The 13,833-nt window shown below is 44.2% G+C and overlaps 1 protein-coding gene across 5 annotated transcripts in view; it reads right to left on the bottom strand.

Annotated features, from left to right (window-relative positions):
* Positions 1–2,796: 2,796 nt before the first annotated feature.
* The window catches only part of MAGI3 (membrane associated guanylate kinase, WW and PDZ domain containing 3), a 57,401-nt gene continuing 46,364 nt past the window's right edge, over positions 2,797–13,833 (bottom strand). For 4 of the 5 annotated variants that reach the window (XM_030230918.2, XM_030230920.2, XM_030230919.2 and 1 more), the window contains 5 exons: positions 10,813–10,906; positions 10,603–10,723; positions 9,941–10,084; positions 7,662–7,800; positions 2,797–5,809 (listed from right to left, as the gene is read on the bottom strand). In XM_030230918.2, coding sequence (XP_030086778.1) covers positions 4,746–5,809; positions 7,662–7,800; positions 9,941–10,084; positions 10,603–10,723; positions 10,813–10,906 — 1,562 coding nt within the window. In that variant the 3' untranslated portion in view covers positions 2,797–4,745. Of the gene's footprint in view, positions 5,810–6,221; positions 6,311–7,661; positions 7,801–9,940; positions 10,085–10,602; positions 10,724–10,812; positions 10,907–13,833 lie in introns of all 5 variants that reach the window. The other variant, XM_030230922.2, reaches the window with a different exon arrangement.

Raw genomic sequence — 13,833 nt, 5'->3', positions numbered from 1 at the left:
AACCTGACCCTAACAATACTCCAAAAAATGCTGAAATATCCTTTTAAAACGCCTTACAATACTCTGAAAAGCCAAAATGAGTCCTAAGAAACCTTCAAGAATCCCATATAGAACAACTTAGAAGTTGTGGAAAAATCCTGAAAAAAACCTGCTCAGCCTCCAAGACCCACCTGTTATTCCCTAACCCTTAGATGTCTTCCCTACATTTTTGCAGTGGATCTTTTTGTCCTCTGAGAGTTCTGTTGTTGTAGTGGTGTAAGGATTGCTGTCCTGTCCACCGGGAGGCTTCTGCTCTGGTCTCACTGTTAGGGTTGCTGTGTTGTGCTGCTGTTGGGGGAAAAAGCTGCTGTTAGGGGGGCTGGTTAGGCTGAGGTGAGGGGTGGTGCATCTGTACCCTAACTTGCCTCCTAAGCTGTACCCTGTAGCTCTGATATCTGCTGGACTGTCCAGCCCTCAAGCCCTTGCCCTTTACCCCTCAACCTCTCCCTCTGCCTCCAAGCCTTCAGGCTCTGTCACCCTCAAGCCCCCTCTCAGCTGCCCCTCAGCTCCTGTGTGTCACCCTTAACCCCTCTCCTTTGCCCCTCAGCCCCTAGCTTCTCGGTGTCACGCTCCAGCTGCCCCTGCCACCCTTAGCATCTCTGTGTGTCACCCACTGTCCCCTCTCTCGGTTCTTCCCTCAGCTCCCAGCCTCTGCCACCCTCAAGCCCCCACAGTGCCCCTCAAGCTGCCTCTCAGCCTCTGTCATGCCCTGAAAGGACCCTAAAAAACCCTATCAATTCCCTAAAAAAGCCCTAGTTTTCAAAGTGTCCTAAACACCCCACAAAAACCTAAAAGTAGCCTCAGAATACCCTTAAAATACACTAAAAATACCCTACTTATTAAAAGTCCCTAAAACACCCCTAAAAATCCCCAAAGAACCTTTAACAAAAACCCTAAAAGGCCCCTAAAAGAGCTCTAAAAAAACCCCAAAAATCCTTAAAATGCCTGGATAAGACCCTAAGAAAACCCTTTAAAACTCCCTCAAAAACCCTAGAAATACCCTAGTCCTAAAAAAGTCCTCCACATACCCTCAACAGTCCTAAAAAAGCCCCAAGAATATCCCAAAACCCCCTAAAAATTTTAATTAGTAGTAAGAAAACCCTTAAAACTCCCTAAAAATTCTTTTAAAAGCCCTGAAAAAGCCCTAAAGGTATCCTAAACATTCCCAGAAAATTCCTAAAAAACTCTAGCAAAAAAAACCCCCTAAAATAACCTCTTAAAGCCCTGAAAAAGAACTTAAAAAAAAACCCATAAAAATCTCCTCAGCCCCCAACACCTACCTGTAACTCTCTAACCTACAAACGTCATCCCTACCTTTTAATTGGGGTAATTACCTGCAGCTGCTGGGGGATGGGAGGTTCTGGGGCTGTCCCACCATTACGGTTGCTGCCTTGTGCTGCTGTTGGGGAAAACTGGGGTCCTAGGGGTGCTTTTTAGGGTGAGCTTAGGATTGGGGTGAGGGCTGCTGCACCTGTACCCTAACCCTACCTGGTACCCTGTGTCCTTTGCACCCCTAGCCCTCGATGTGAACTCTCCATCTGTCAAGCCCCCCCTCCCTGTCTTTGCCCCTCAGCCCGCAATGTCTGTGTGGCACCCCAAGCCCCCCGACATTGTCCCTTGGCCCCTGACCTCCACAGTGCACTCTCCACCTGGGTAGGGTTGGGTTTTAGGGTGAGGTTAGGTGTGGTGTGAGGGCTGGTTCACCTGTCACCCTCAGGCACCTCCCACTTTGCCTCTCAAGGCACTCTCTGCCCCTCAGCCTCTTTGTGTCACCCTCAAATTCCCAACTGCAGCCTCTCAGTGTGTCTGCGACCCTGGAGCCCCCCTTTGCTCCTAAAGGCCCCTTCCCCCCCCTCCCTGTAGCCCCTGGTGACACCCTGCAGCCCACAGACGTTGTCCCTGACTGTCTTTTTTGGGTGTTGTCCTGCTCCGAGGGCCACTCTCCCCGTGTTCGGGCTCCTGCATGCAGCTGCAGAGAGGCACAGGTGGACGGTCGGGGGAGAGAGATATGGGGCAGGGCCAGGCCAGGGAGGGGTGAAGGGTGGAGTGATGGATGGGGTAGGGTCGGGCTGGAACTTCGAGTAGGGGTGAGGGGCTGAGAGGGGGATATTAGAGAAGAGAGCTGAGGGGAGGAGGTAAGGGTTAGGAGGGGGCAACCCTGTATCTCCCAGACCAAAGCTACAGAGAAGTAAAACTGGTTGCCCTGGCGGTGCCAAACACCTCCTGCAAACTGACATCAGGAACTGACATTCAGTTTTTAAACAGATTCTCAGTGTATGTATCTGAAGCTTTCCTTCTGCTTTATTGTTCTACAATATCCTGTCCTCCCATGCCATGCACAGAAAAACTGGATTAATGGGGCTGAATCCTGGCAGCTAGCACGGAAACCAGTAGGAACTGGTGTGGGACATCAAGCACTAAAGCCATACAAGAGCTGCAGCTGGTATTAAATTGTTTACAGCTATTTTCTATACGAGGAAAAGTTGTGAGATGTAAAAGGAGATGACAATTTTATATAGCAAAATGTACAAATAAATCTACAGGACAAGTACTTCATCACTGTACTGTTTTGACAGGACTTAATGATTTTTATACCATCTTTGCTGAACATTTGTTTTTTGAATGGGGGATCAAGGACTTCAAATGATAAACTGCATTCATTTTCGAGAAGAGTAGCGTGTTTGTGGGTAAAACCTGCATGACGCCCCTGAAAGCCAAGCAAGAACCTGGTTTAGACAGTGCAGAATCAACAGGCCATGAACTGCAATTTGTTTTTAATATCTATATAAAAAATAATGAGCGATTTACAGGTCTCTCTCTAGTCAGAACCTCAGAAGTCTGTATAAAGGTGCTGTACAATATATAAACATTTACACCCAGGACATCCATACATTGCGTAGCATTCCAAGGCCACATGGCTAAGTCTGATACAGGAAGTACAGATACAAGGTCTATGGAAGGAGAAATCACACACAGGTAAGACATTATCAGGTCACATGAACATATAGAAAAATAGAGAGGAGTTGAGGCCAGGGAATAATTTCAGTGGGGCTAATTCATTTGGAATTAAAGGACTGGATTTTTCACTGTACTCAGTGGTCAGGTTGAGTGCACACAGCTCAACATCAACCAACTTCTGGGGAAGAACACAGGGCAATATCTATACAGGCTGCTTCAGAGTATTAAATATTTCACAGTCATATTCCTCCCAGGGAGTATTTGTATGTGTTATGCTACACAGCAATCCTGGTGTCAGTGGCTCACCTGGTGTTGAGCAGGTGAGCACAGTTCAGAGCTGCTTCAAAACCTTTTGAATTCCCAAAGTCTTTGTTTAAAAGCTGTTTGAGCACTCAGCTGTACTTGTGAAGAATTCCACTCAGAACTGCCTCACTGTGCTTTGTTAGCCTTCAAAAACATTTTAACGTTTCAAAGCCAAAATGAGTTATTCGCTTGCAAAGAGCAAATCATGTTTGTATTTTAAGTAAAGCTCAATGATTTACTCTTCTTTCTCCAGCAAACTGGACCAAGGGCCTTCTTTAGCCACTTTTCTGCAGACATTAAAAATCTCAGATATCAGGAAATAATCACTAAATAATCACTGCGAATAATATAAACCCCTTCCATTTCTATTGTTCTTACAGCTGTAGGACTGATGGTATCAGTAGGTTCTGGTGGTAGCATCCCTCTTTATAACATCTCTGCCAGCCCAAACCATAGGTGGTGTGTCTCCTCTATCCTGTTTGTCATCAATGCTTCTTGATCACACATCCATAGTAAACAGGTGGGAGAGTTCTAAAATATACAGGCAAGAACTTCACTGAAAAAGCTTCTCTGGTAGCCGAGTCTGTCCTAAGGTCGGTTCTTACCTCTACAGAGGGGGAAAAAAAACCCCAATTCCTAACTAGCATTAAATAATTCAAGATGGGACTTCACTATGAACTCCACACTGAGGCTGAGGGTTTCATGGTGCCACAAGTGAAACCAAAGGAATTGTGTTATTTAACAGAACGCAGAATTTTCTTTCCTCTCATGGAGGTTTGCAACACAAATTCCAGTGAATCAAGGAACTAGTGATTCTGCTGTGTCAAAAAAAGCAAAATTACAAAATTGTGCCAAATCCATGTACCAGGGCTTTCTATTAGGAATAAAAATTCCAGCAAACATATGAACTGAGCAGCATCAGCAGCTCATTTGCTGTCCTGGAACTGACAGAACCAACTCGCCCATGTTGTCCCTGACATAGCAAGAACACGTGGGTTTCCTGATGTAAACATGCAACCTGCTCTAGAGAAAACACCCAAACCTGCCTTGTCTCTGAATGGAATCCATGCGGGAAGGGTCAGATTGACTGGATTCAGTAGACAGCTTGGCACAACAACAGGAAGGGAGTCAGGATCACATTGGCAATAGAGGCATTAAATAACTTTGTTCAGAGTTCACAATTCTTGGGGAATCTGTAGCAGTGCAACACTGGGAGCAGCAGACATGGCCTGCAAAGGGACATGGGGACAGCAGCTCACGGAAGGGTTTCACTGAAGCAACCTGAAAGTCCTTTCTGGAGCTTAGATAATTATAAGAACAAATCAAATACTTTTTGAGGGAAAAAAAAAAAAAAAGACAACTGTGTGAGAAAAACCAATGCTTTAAATTACCCTTACTAGAAAACTGATCAAAACATGTTCTAAAAAACCGTGTCTCTCAGTCAGTCACACCCGTTTTCCAGGCACCCCTGCTGCTGGGGTGGCCTTACAGCCACTGGGGACCCTCCATGGCCCAGGAGTTATCAGTGTTTTCCTTACTGGAGAAAAATTCTCAAGGTGGGAAGTTCCATCTTTGGTTTCATTGGGCAGCTCCGTGTGTCTCTCTCTATGGTGTCTGTTCAGCAGAAGAACTTCCTGTGTTTCCATCCTCCTTTGTTCCTCCATGGAAAGCAGTGGGATATTGGAAAGGCTGGAGGTTTTGAATCTGCTGGAACCTGTGTCTCCAGAGCTGGACTTGGTTAATAAATCATCCTCAGAGGCATTTCTCTTGGAGTCCCTAAAGGGAAGGTTATTCCCACCAAACACTGGATAATGTTGGTCTGCAGAACACCCTTCTGTCTTTCCCGGGGTCTTCTGCTTCGTTTCTTTCCTGGTGACTTCTGGTTTACCATTCCCACCTTTCAACTGCTCAACAGAACAGGATGTTTGGATCCTTCCCACTGTTTCTGTGCTTCCTGGCTTGCTGAGATGCCTTTGGGGACTTGCTGACCTTCCTCGATTTCCATGGGAAGACTCCTTTTTGTCACTATTCTTCATCCCTTTTCCTGTGGTTTTACTCTCACTCCTGGAACCGTCAGATTTACGTGAGAGATTGTTTTTCTCAGGATCCCCTTTCCTGGGGCTGTGGAATCCCCTGTGAGGGCATCCTTCAGCAGCCCCTGACTTTGCTGGACTGGCAGATCTGCCCCTTCTGGTCCCTGCTTCTGAACTACCTTTAGTGATTGCAAACCCAGGACTTGAGGGACATTCCCATCTGTTCTTTGTTCTCTGGGGAGAAGACTGAGGCTTCCTCTCACACAGGTTTTCAGTTAAAGTGCTTATCTTGTCAGGCACAGTGTTCTCTGTTTGTTCCAGTTCCTCAGACAGCTGAACTCTAGTTAAAGCTTCTCCTAGTACTGCTAAATAACACACTTCAGATGGGGAAGCAGAATGGGAAGATGAGGATAATAATGGTGACTGTTCTTCATATATTACATTTGATGAGGCAGGATTGTAGCTATCCCAATCACCTGGAAGCAAAGGGCAAGAGATTTGATTAAACACACAAAAAGTAATAATTGGCAAGCTACTGAGTTAAATTCAAAAAACATTATGGAGTATATCATACTTTCAAAGCTTTATTTAGCCAGCTTTCTGAATTGTGTTGTTCTACAACAACCCTGAAGATGCGATTTTCGAAAAAAATATCTAGTGGTCAGAATGCTATGTCTCTGCAGGACTGACACGGTCTTGAATCAAAACAATTTTAGAGCCTACACAGCAAAACTTCAAATTAAAAAGCCCCCGACCTACACTATTTAATAAAACCTAACAAACCAGAACTGTTATGCCTAAAGAAATCTGAAACAGTGAAAAGTTGAGGTTATTCATAGCTTTGCACTTTAAAAATAGGAAGAGATGAAAGAAGACATGCAGATTTACCAAGTCTTTAAGGAAAACCAAGAAAAGCACTGAAAGCCCTTAATGTTGTTCAGGTTTCATGTAGGGACACAGACTGGAAGGAGCCAAACCTGAAGGAGGAAGAGAAAAAGCCCAGAAGTACATACCAAAAAAAAAAAAAATCACAGAGCACAGCAAGCAAGACATCAATCAGAAATGTAGGATTAAACAGTGAGGCAAGAGGCCATAAACCCTTCCCCACTTCACCATTTCCTTCACCTATCCCAGGCCCCACTCTAGACAGAGGTCTGGCCTGGACATGCTCCAGAGGTTCCCTTTTGTCTGATTCTGTTTCTCCCTCAAGCTCAGGGAATTTCTGTGACCAGCAGGGCCAGTAGTGATGCTCAGGACCCTTTTCTAGCTCTCAGGAGGAAACAAACTGAGACAGCTTTGAGCAGATTTTACCCTTTGAGTGAATGCCAGTAAGTGACTGAACACACTAAGTATTTGGTAGCTCAAACTGTGTGTTTGGGATTTTGAAAGGATAAGCTTGGGGTTGCTCTGACTGAAAAACTCCTTATCAGAAAAAGTGACCCTAAAATTTAGGAAGTTTAGCCATCAGCACCTTGGTGTCAGCATCAGGGCTTACAAAGACTAAAATGCATATTTAGGAAGTTATATGTTCTTTGCTTTAAAATGCTGCTGCTACAACTGCCATAAGTCTCTGATTTGCAGTCTTGGGAAAAGTCATCAGTTCTGAACTCTGTGGCTCCTACAAACATTTGCTCTGCTGTCCTTCCTGGTTTTTTTTTTTGTTTTGGCTTTTTTTTGGGTTTTTTTTGGTTTGTTTTTTTGGCCTACAAAGTTGTGGTTTCCTTTTGTAGACACAGAAATCACCGTGAATCAAACTGAATGCCTTTGGAGAGTAAAGTTGTTCCTTTCCTGCTTCTTGAAGTGCTGGCTTTGAAAAACAAAGTGTTTCATAATTTAGAAGGCTAAAACCAGAAGTAAATATGTACAGAAACAAACTTTTAACCATACTGTAGCACAGAGAATTTTCATTTAAATTAAAAGGCAATCAGGGTTAATCAGCGTATATTTATAGAAAAACTTGATTAGCTTGGACAGAACTGAGAAATATGAAATAATTTCAGATTGTGCAATACTCCTACATACTGTCATGTGCTAATTTTACCCCAAATATTCATTGTATTTGAAAATACAGTTTTTATTTTTCAAACTTTAATTTCTAATTTAATTCAATAACTATAATTTCAATTTTATATCATTTTAATTTTAAATTTAATTCAACAATTATAATTTTATCTAATTTTAAATTTTAATTTAATTCAATAATAAATGCACAGCTGTCACAAAGGCAACTGCCAACTACTGCAGTGAACAAGCAGCAGAATCTCCTTATCCCACTTTACTTCCCTGCCTTGCGCCCTCAACACCAAAAAAGCCCTTGAGACGACGTACTGTGATCTGGTATCAATCCAGTCCCTGGTCTCAGCAGCAGCAAAACTTTATTTCCTCCAGCCTGAATCAGCTCAATGGCTCGTGTGTGAGTGATTCCTTGGGTAGGTTCTCCATTAATTTCCACAATTTGGTCACCAACCTGAGGAAAAAAGAGCAGCAGATTAGTTTTTGGGAATCTCGGACACTGTGAACTGGTTTTTAATTTAGAAAGAAAAAAGAACAGAGGCAGATGCTTCTGTTTTCCTTCTCGTGCTAAAATCCAGTGGGCATTAGTGACACCATTCCACGGATTACAAGCAGGTTGTTACCCCAGGGTCTGGGGGTTCAGAGGTGCAGAGAGGTTGTCTGCTCAGGAAAAGATTCCAGAAATCTTAACCACATCTTCTATTTATTTACAAGTGATGAGGCAGATACAGGATGTGCTTATACTTTCATTGATTCTGGATCATGCTGTGGAGGGAGCACATGGATCCACCACATCACACCTGTCGGAGGTCACCTTACGCAGGGGAGGACGCAGCACCAAGCTGAAAACCGCACAAACGGGTTTGACGTAGGGAAAGGAATTGTTATTTCAAGTTGGACAGATCAGTGGTGAGGTCTCGGAGCCAGTAAACAACTCTCACAGGTACCAGGCAGGTAATTTCAGCCAGCGCTAACTTCCCTGGCTGCTGGAAAGGGGCTCGAATAGCACACCACAAAAGTAGTTCTCTCTTAGGCAAAACTGAGAAGGGAAATGGAGGAAAAAAGGGAGCGGGAGCCTATCTGGCATTGCACACGGCAGCCAACAGATGTCACTGATGTGTAAAATTAGCAGCTTAGAGAACCTTCCTGAGCTTTGCTGAAGTCACTCTGCCAAAGGAGGTCACTGCCAGCTCCTCATGGACTGGCTGGATCCGGGACAGCTCAGCTAGCTGGATGAGAAGCTCCTCCTCACACTGCTAAAGTACAACCAGAAAGAGACACCACATCCAGATGACAAGAAATGAAAAGTGTGAATAACCTCAGGCTGGGTGAGCTCAGCCCATTCGTGCTCCGGGCTGGGCTGGGGACTTGGCACAAGCTAGCACTGAGAGGAGCTCAGTGTCAAGGATGAGAAGATCAAAGATGTGGCTCTGTAAAACACACCCAGACAATCCCATTCTGTGCCTGAAAGCATTGTCCAAACTCTTTGAGCTCTGGCAGCTTTGGCATTGCGACCACTCCCTGGGTTGTCTGCTCCACTGCTGGACCACCCTCAGAGGTAAGAACCTTTTCCCAATATCTAACATAACCCTCCTCTGACACAGCTCCAGCCATTCCCCCAGGGCCTGCCACTAGTCCTGCCCCTTGGGAGAAAGCTGCAGACCCCGGTGAGGTCTGACCTCCAGCTCCTCTTCTCTGGGCTGAACAATTTTTTTGGTTGCTTTGCCCAAAAAGCAAAGCCCTGGAGCTCAGTGTGACACCACTTGAAGGAGGACTATCAGAAAAAATATTAGTACTAAATGCTAAACTTGTGCTGTCTCTCAAGCATGTGGGGGAAAATACTAATTACTGTGAAGAACAGGGTAAGAGAAGTTAAGAATACTAAGAATTCCACATCCATTTAAGCCTCACAGCAAGTATCTGTGCCAGCTCCATTTTGCAAATACAGGACAAAGAGAGCCAGAGCCACGTGCCAGCAACAGGGAAGCACAAGGAATGCAAGGGATGGCATCTCATGGCCACCTGGCTCACCTTGATACTTCCAGCCTCTGAAAATCCAACCCTGGGCAGCAGCCACAGAGTCTTGCTTACCATGGTTCCTTCTGTGTGTCCACGTACTTTGCTTTTAGTACAATATTTGAGAGTGAATTCCTTACACAAAGGCAAGAATTAACATAACATTTGGGGAAAAAAAATCAGGATTGTATCTCCAGAAATGGCATAGAACAGCTGCAGCCCAATGTACACAAACATTCCTCAAAAATTAACTGACTTGAACAGTGATTCTCCTCCCGGCTCTTTGGTGCACTGCGCAATCTCTTGTTGGGGCTCCAAAAATACCTGTGAGTAACCTGCTGCTCACACCCAGGGATGCTACTGTAATCCCAGCAAAGCAGACAATTCCTTTAGGATGGCCAGAGCTGTTCATGGACGTCTCATCCAAAAGTCTGTGGCCACAGGGACAGCTGGAAGAAGGTCAAAGGCCCAGATGCTGTTCTGGGACCCTGTGCTTGTGAGAATCCAAGTTTGTTGCCATTCTGGGCAAATTAATGTGTCAACTGCATCAACAAATTGATTAGAGAAGCCAAACCTACATGGACTCTCCCATCCTTGACTGCCGGCCCATCCTCAGCCAGACGGAGGATGAATAAGCCCATGTTGTATTCCTTTCCTCCTCGGAGGCTGAATCCAAACCCTCGAGGGCCCCTTTCCAACTCCACTGGGAAACAGCCAGCATTCTGTGCAGGAAGTCACAGGGGGAGAGGAAAAAAAAAAAAAAATAGAGATGAGGACCTGTAGGCAGATTTAACATTCTGTTTTTCTAGAAAAATATCCCAATATTTCTATATTTTGAGTACTTAAACAGCATTCATCCCAACTTTGGGTGACTCGGGGTAATGGTTTTAATCTAAGTCCAAACATTCAGAACATCTTTCCTTCTAAGTCTGGGATAGGCACCAAATTCTTGAAGAAACTTTGCCAAAGGGTCTACAGTCACTGCATTACAAGCATTTTGTGTTTCTTTCATAGCTATAATGAGTGTTCAACTACCCACAGGAGATAATCACATTTGAAACATGAGCAAAAACATTCTGTGAGACACTTCAGTATGTTTCTGTACACAACTGTTCTACCTGTACCCAACAGGGAAATGTTTTAACATTCTGCTTTTGAGAACTCTGTGGTAATACCACTGGAGTCCCTTGATGGATGAGTATTCCCTTTGTCTCCACACCCTCTGGGTGGATGTTTATACCTGGGAATGACGGCTGCCAACACCTGAAGCAGCATCCATCTGTGCCACGTGCTTGTGCTCAGGCCAGGACAGCCGGTAACTATTAGAAACTTCTCTTCCAGCTTCACCTTCTGTAGCTCCCCTATGGAAAGGTGAAAGGACGTGGTTGTTGCCTTCACATTAATCCCTCTGGCCAAGCTTTTCCCACCATTCCTAGCCCCTTTTCCCAACCTGTCAGGGTTGATCGGTGCCAATCCCAGTGGTCGGTGCTGTGGGGCTGGGCTCTGCCTGGCCGAGTTTGTTCCTGATGGAGGACCACGTTGCTCTAGAATCCAAACAAAATCAACAGTCACAACTTCACAAATCTGCAGCCAGGACAATGGTCACCACCAGTGCTGGGGCTACGGCTCTCAAGGGACTGCAGTCATGACACCTTGAGCCGAGCTCATGTGGGCACAACAGAGAGAGGATTTTCAAAGCCAGGGACATAAGTACAGCTCATCACTTCTATGGAATAAATTCTTAGGAATTCTATTCTTTATTCTTTTACTCTGCTTTTCCTCTGGAAATACCAACACAATACCAACACGGATCCTAACATGAACAGAAGGGTTTTAGCCTGTTTGCAACTTGATGAATGCCAGAGGGGATCAGGGCTGATCAGATCCATGAAATTGGTTCAGATATTCATTATCATTAGATTTTTTTAAGAGATGAAGAACAATGTCCATTTGATAAATACCCCTCTGTAAAGTTAACGGAATGAGCATCTGCAGGAGAAATGGGGATTTAGAGGTGTAGGCCCCATCAAATAAAGGGAAACTGCCAACTCATTTAAGGCACCACAGTTTTCCATTGCCCAGCTCCAGGCAAGGTGAGGAATTGGTCTCTTGGGAGAAGGAGTTCACTGGCAGGCAATCAAGAGCAACGTTAAAGTCTTTTGCCTTCTCCCAAAAGCTAAGTAAAAAATAAGGTTTTGATAAAACCATTTAAAATAACTTCCAGTTATTTTCTCCTCCCGGGAAAATACTGTTAGTGTGCACTTTACAATAAATCCAGTGCATTTCTGGAGAAAGCCCCGTGTTTCAGGATACAAAAATGACGCTCTCGCTTAAGAATAAAGAACCACAGTCTATGCAAAAAGCTGCCTCTTAGCTGGAATCTCAATGGCCAGCAGTGGCCCAAGATGGACTTTCGTGCTGAAATATAAACTATTAACTCCTTTTCCCTGAAAGGGTTAAAAAACAAAAAATCATTCTCAGCACCAGAACTAGAGATGTTCCTGCCCCATTAGGTGCAGCACATCACTGCATTTCTTAATTAAGAACAAACAAACTCCACTAAAATACAAAAAAGTGCTCAAGAATGTTAAGGGAAGAGAAATTTAAAGCATATTACACTGAATTTCTCAGGTATGCGAGACCTCCCGAGCACTCCACACATCTGCTTGATGCTGTTCTCATGACATGCCTTAAAGAGGTTTTTCTCTAGAGACAAAATGTCAACTTTTACTCCTGGTTTATCCTCAGATTTTTAATTTAGAAGCATAGGCAAGAAAAACGCCATCTGTTTGTACAAATCCTGCAGCCATCTCTGCAGCCTCATCTAGTGTGTTCCCAGCTAATACATGACAAAAGCTGACAGGCTCCTGCTTTTTTGAAAAATGTTAAAGAATCTCTTCTGGCGCATGAAGGGAATTCATTTAATCCCATGAAAAGCCAAGATCACAGGCCTGTGAAAGCCTGGGGGGAGGGAAGGGGACCAGGCAAAGGTTTTGTTGCCACTCTCAGAGGACAAAGCTAGGGAACAGCAAACTCTGTCAGGGTTTCTGCCTTGTGAGGCTCAATAGCTTCCAGCAAAAAGGGCATTTGGTGTTTTTGGAGCTGTATCCTGGATTTTCCTGGTGTGAACCAGCCTTGTGAGGCTCAGCTCTGTCCCTGAGTACTTGAAGCCTCGACTCACCCACATCCATGCTGGATTCCCCCACTACACAGGGCTCTACTGTGGGCGAAAGTCTATATATCTTCAGCTACATCAAGGGGAATTTTAAAGTGGAGATAAATTCCCACTCCAGTGGAACCATTTCTGCTTCTTTCTCCTTCATTTTCACAAAATTCTTTACATCTCAAACACACAAACTTCAGCTCCTCTGAGCCACAGATTTTTTCTGACTGATCTTTTCTCTGGTTTTACCACCTGGTACTGAGGGGTTCTTTCCTCTCTTTGTTGAGTCTCCCCAGGTTGTGTTTTTCTCTCTGTATTTTGGCTCCAAATCTGTAATTGAGGCAGCGGGAAAGGTTTTTACACAAAGTCCATGTAAGGCCATACACAAATAATGGGTAGAAATTTGAGAGTCTGAAAACTTATTTTGAAAACAAGTGGAAGGTCTTCCTGTCCATGGCAGCCCAATGGGCTTTCAGGTCCTTCCAACCCAAATCAGTCTGTATTTGATGACTAAAAGCTGCAGAGAAAACAGATCTAATTCAACCAACTCAAATTCAGTTGCTTTATAAACATCACCCATGGCAACTGCTTTGAAGTGTGTCCCTTCAAACTGGAATGAACCAGATTTGATAAAAATAAAAATCTCAATAGAAAAATAACAACTTATAGAGGCCTCTCTACTTCAAGCATTAACAAAAAGGAATATTAAGTCTTTGAAATTTTGTGTTGCAGGCTGAGATGGCATGTTAAATATTTGCAATGAATGTGAAATTAGACAGTCATCTGCTGGCTTTATTCACAGCCTGGCTCTAGGTATTTCTTATCTCAAAGGTGAAGAAAGCCAACTTTCTAACAAAATAATGACAGGGAGTTTAATTAAGCAGCATTCAAGAAAAATGCAGGGCAGGAAAACAGCTTTTCTCTCCAAATTACTGGATTTTTTATATATTACGTTTTTGTTCAGAAACAATACCACAGTGCATGCAGTGTTACATGGGAACTGTCATTACGTCACAGTCTCCAAAGATGGGACTTTGCAGTACCTAGGACTCACTTTGCTGCTCAGGTGACACAGCAGGTTTTGCAGGCACAAGACTGACAGGAAAATCCTGTCAAGACTTTTTTCCCGTGCGGTGGGATGTTACGCTTTTCCAAAAGGGAGATTTGGCAGACAGAACTGCAGCATGTTTCTGCTGCAGGGATGCAGCATTAGGGAATTTGTCTGTTTTAACACGGGAGAAAGCAAAAACTCATGGTTTAAATGGAGAGATTTGGAAAGCAGGAGTCCCTGTGGCCTTAGAGCAGGGA

The sequence above is a fragment of the Serinus canaria genome, chromosome 26 (genome assembly GCF_022539315.1).
Source record: "Serinus canaria isolate serCan28SL12 chromosome 26, serCan2020, whole genome shotgun sequence".
Classification (NCBI taxonomy): Eukaryota; Metazoa; Chordata; class Aves; order Passeriformes; family Fringillidae; genus Serinus; species Serinus canaria.
The sequence above is the reverse complement of the archived record's forward strand: the minus strand, read 5'-3'. Positions and strand labels throughout refer to the sequence as shown.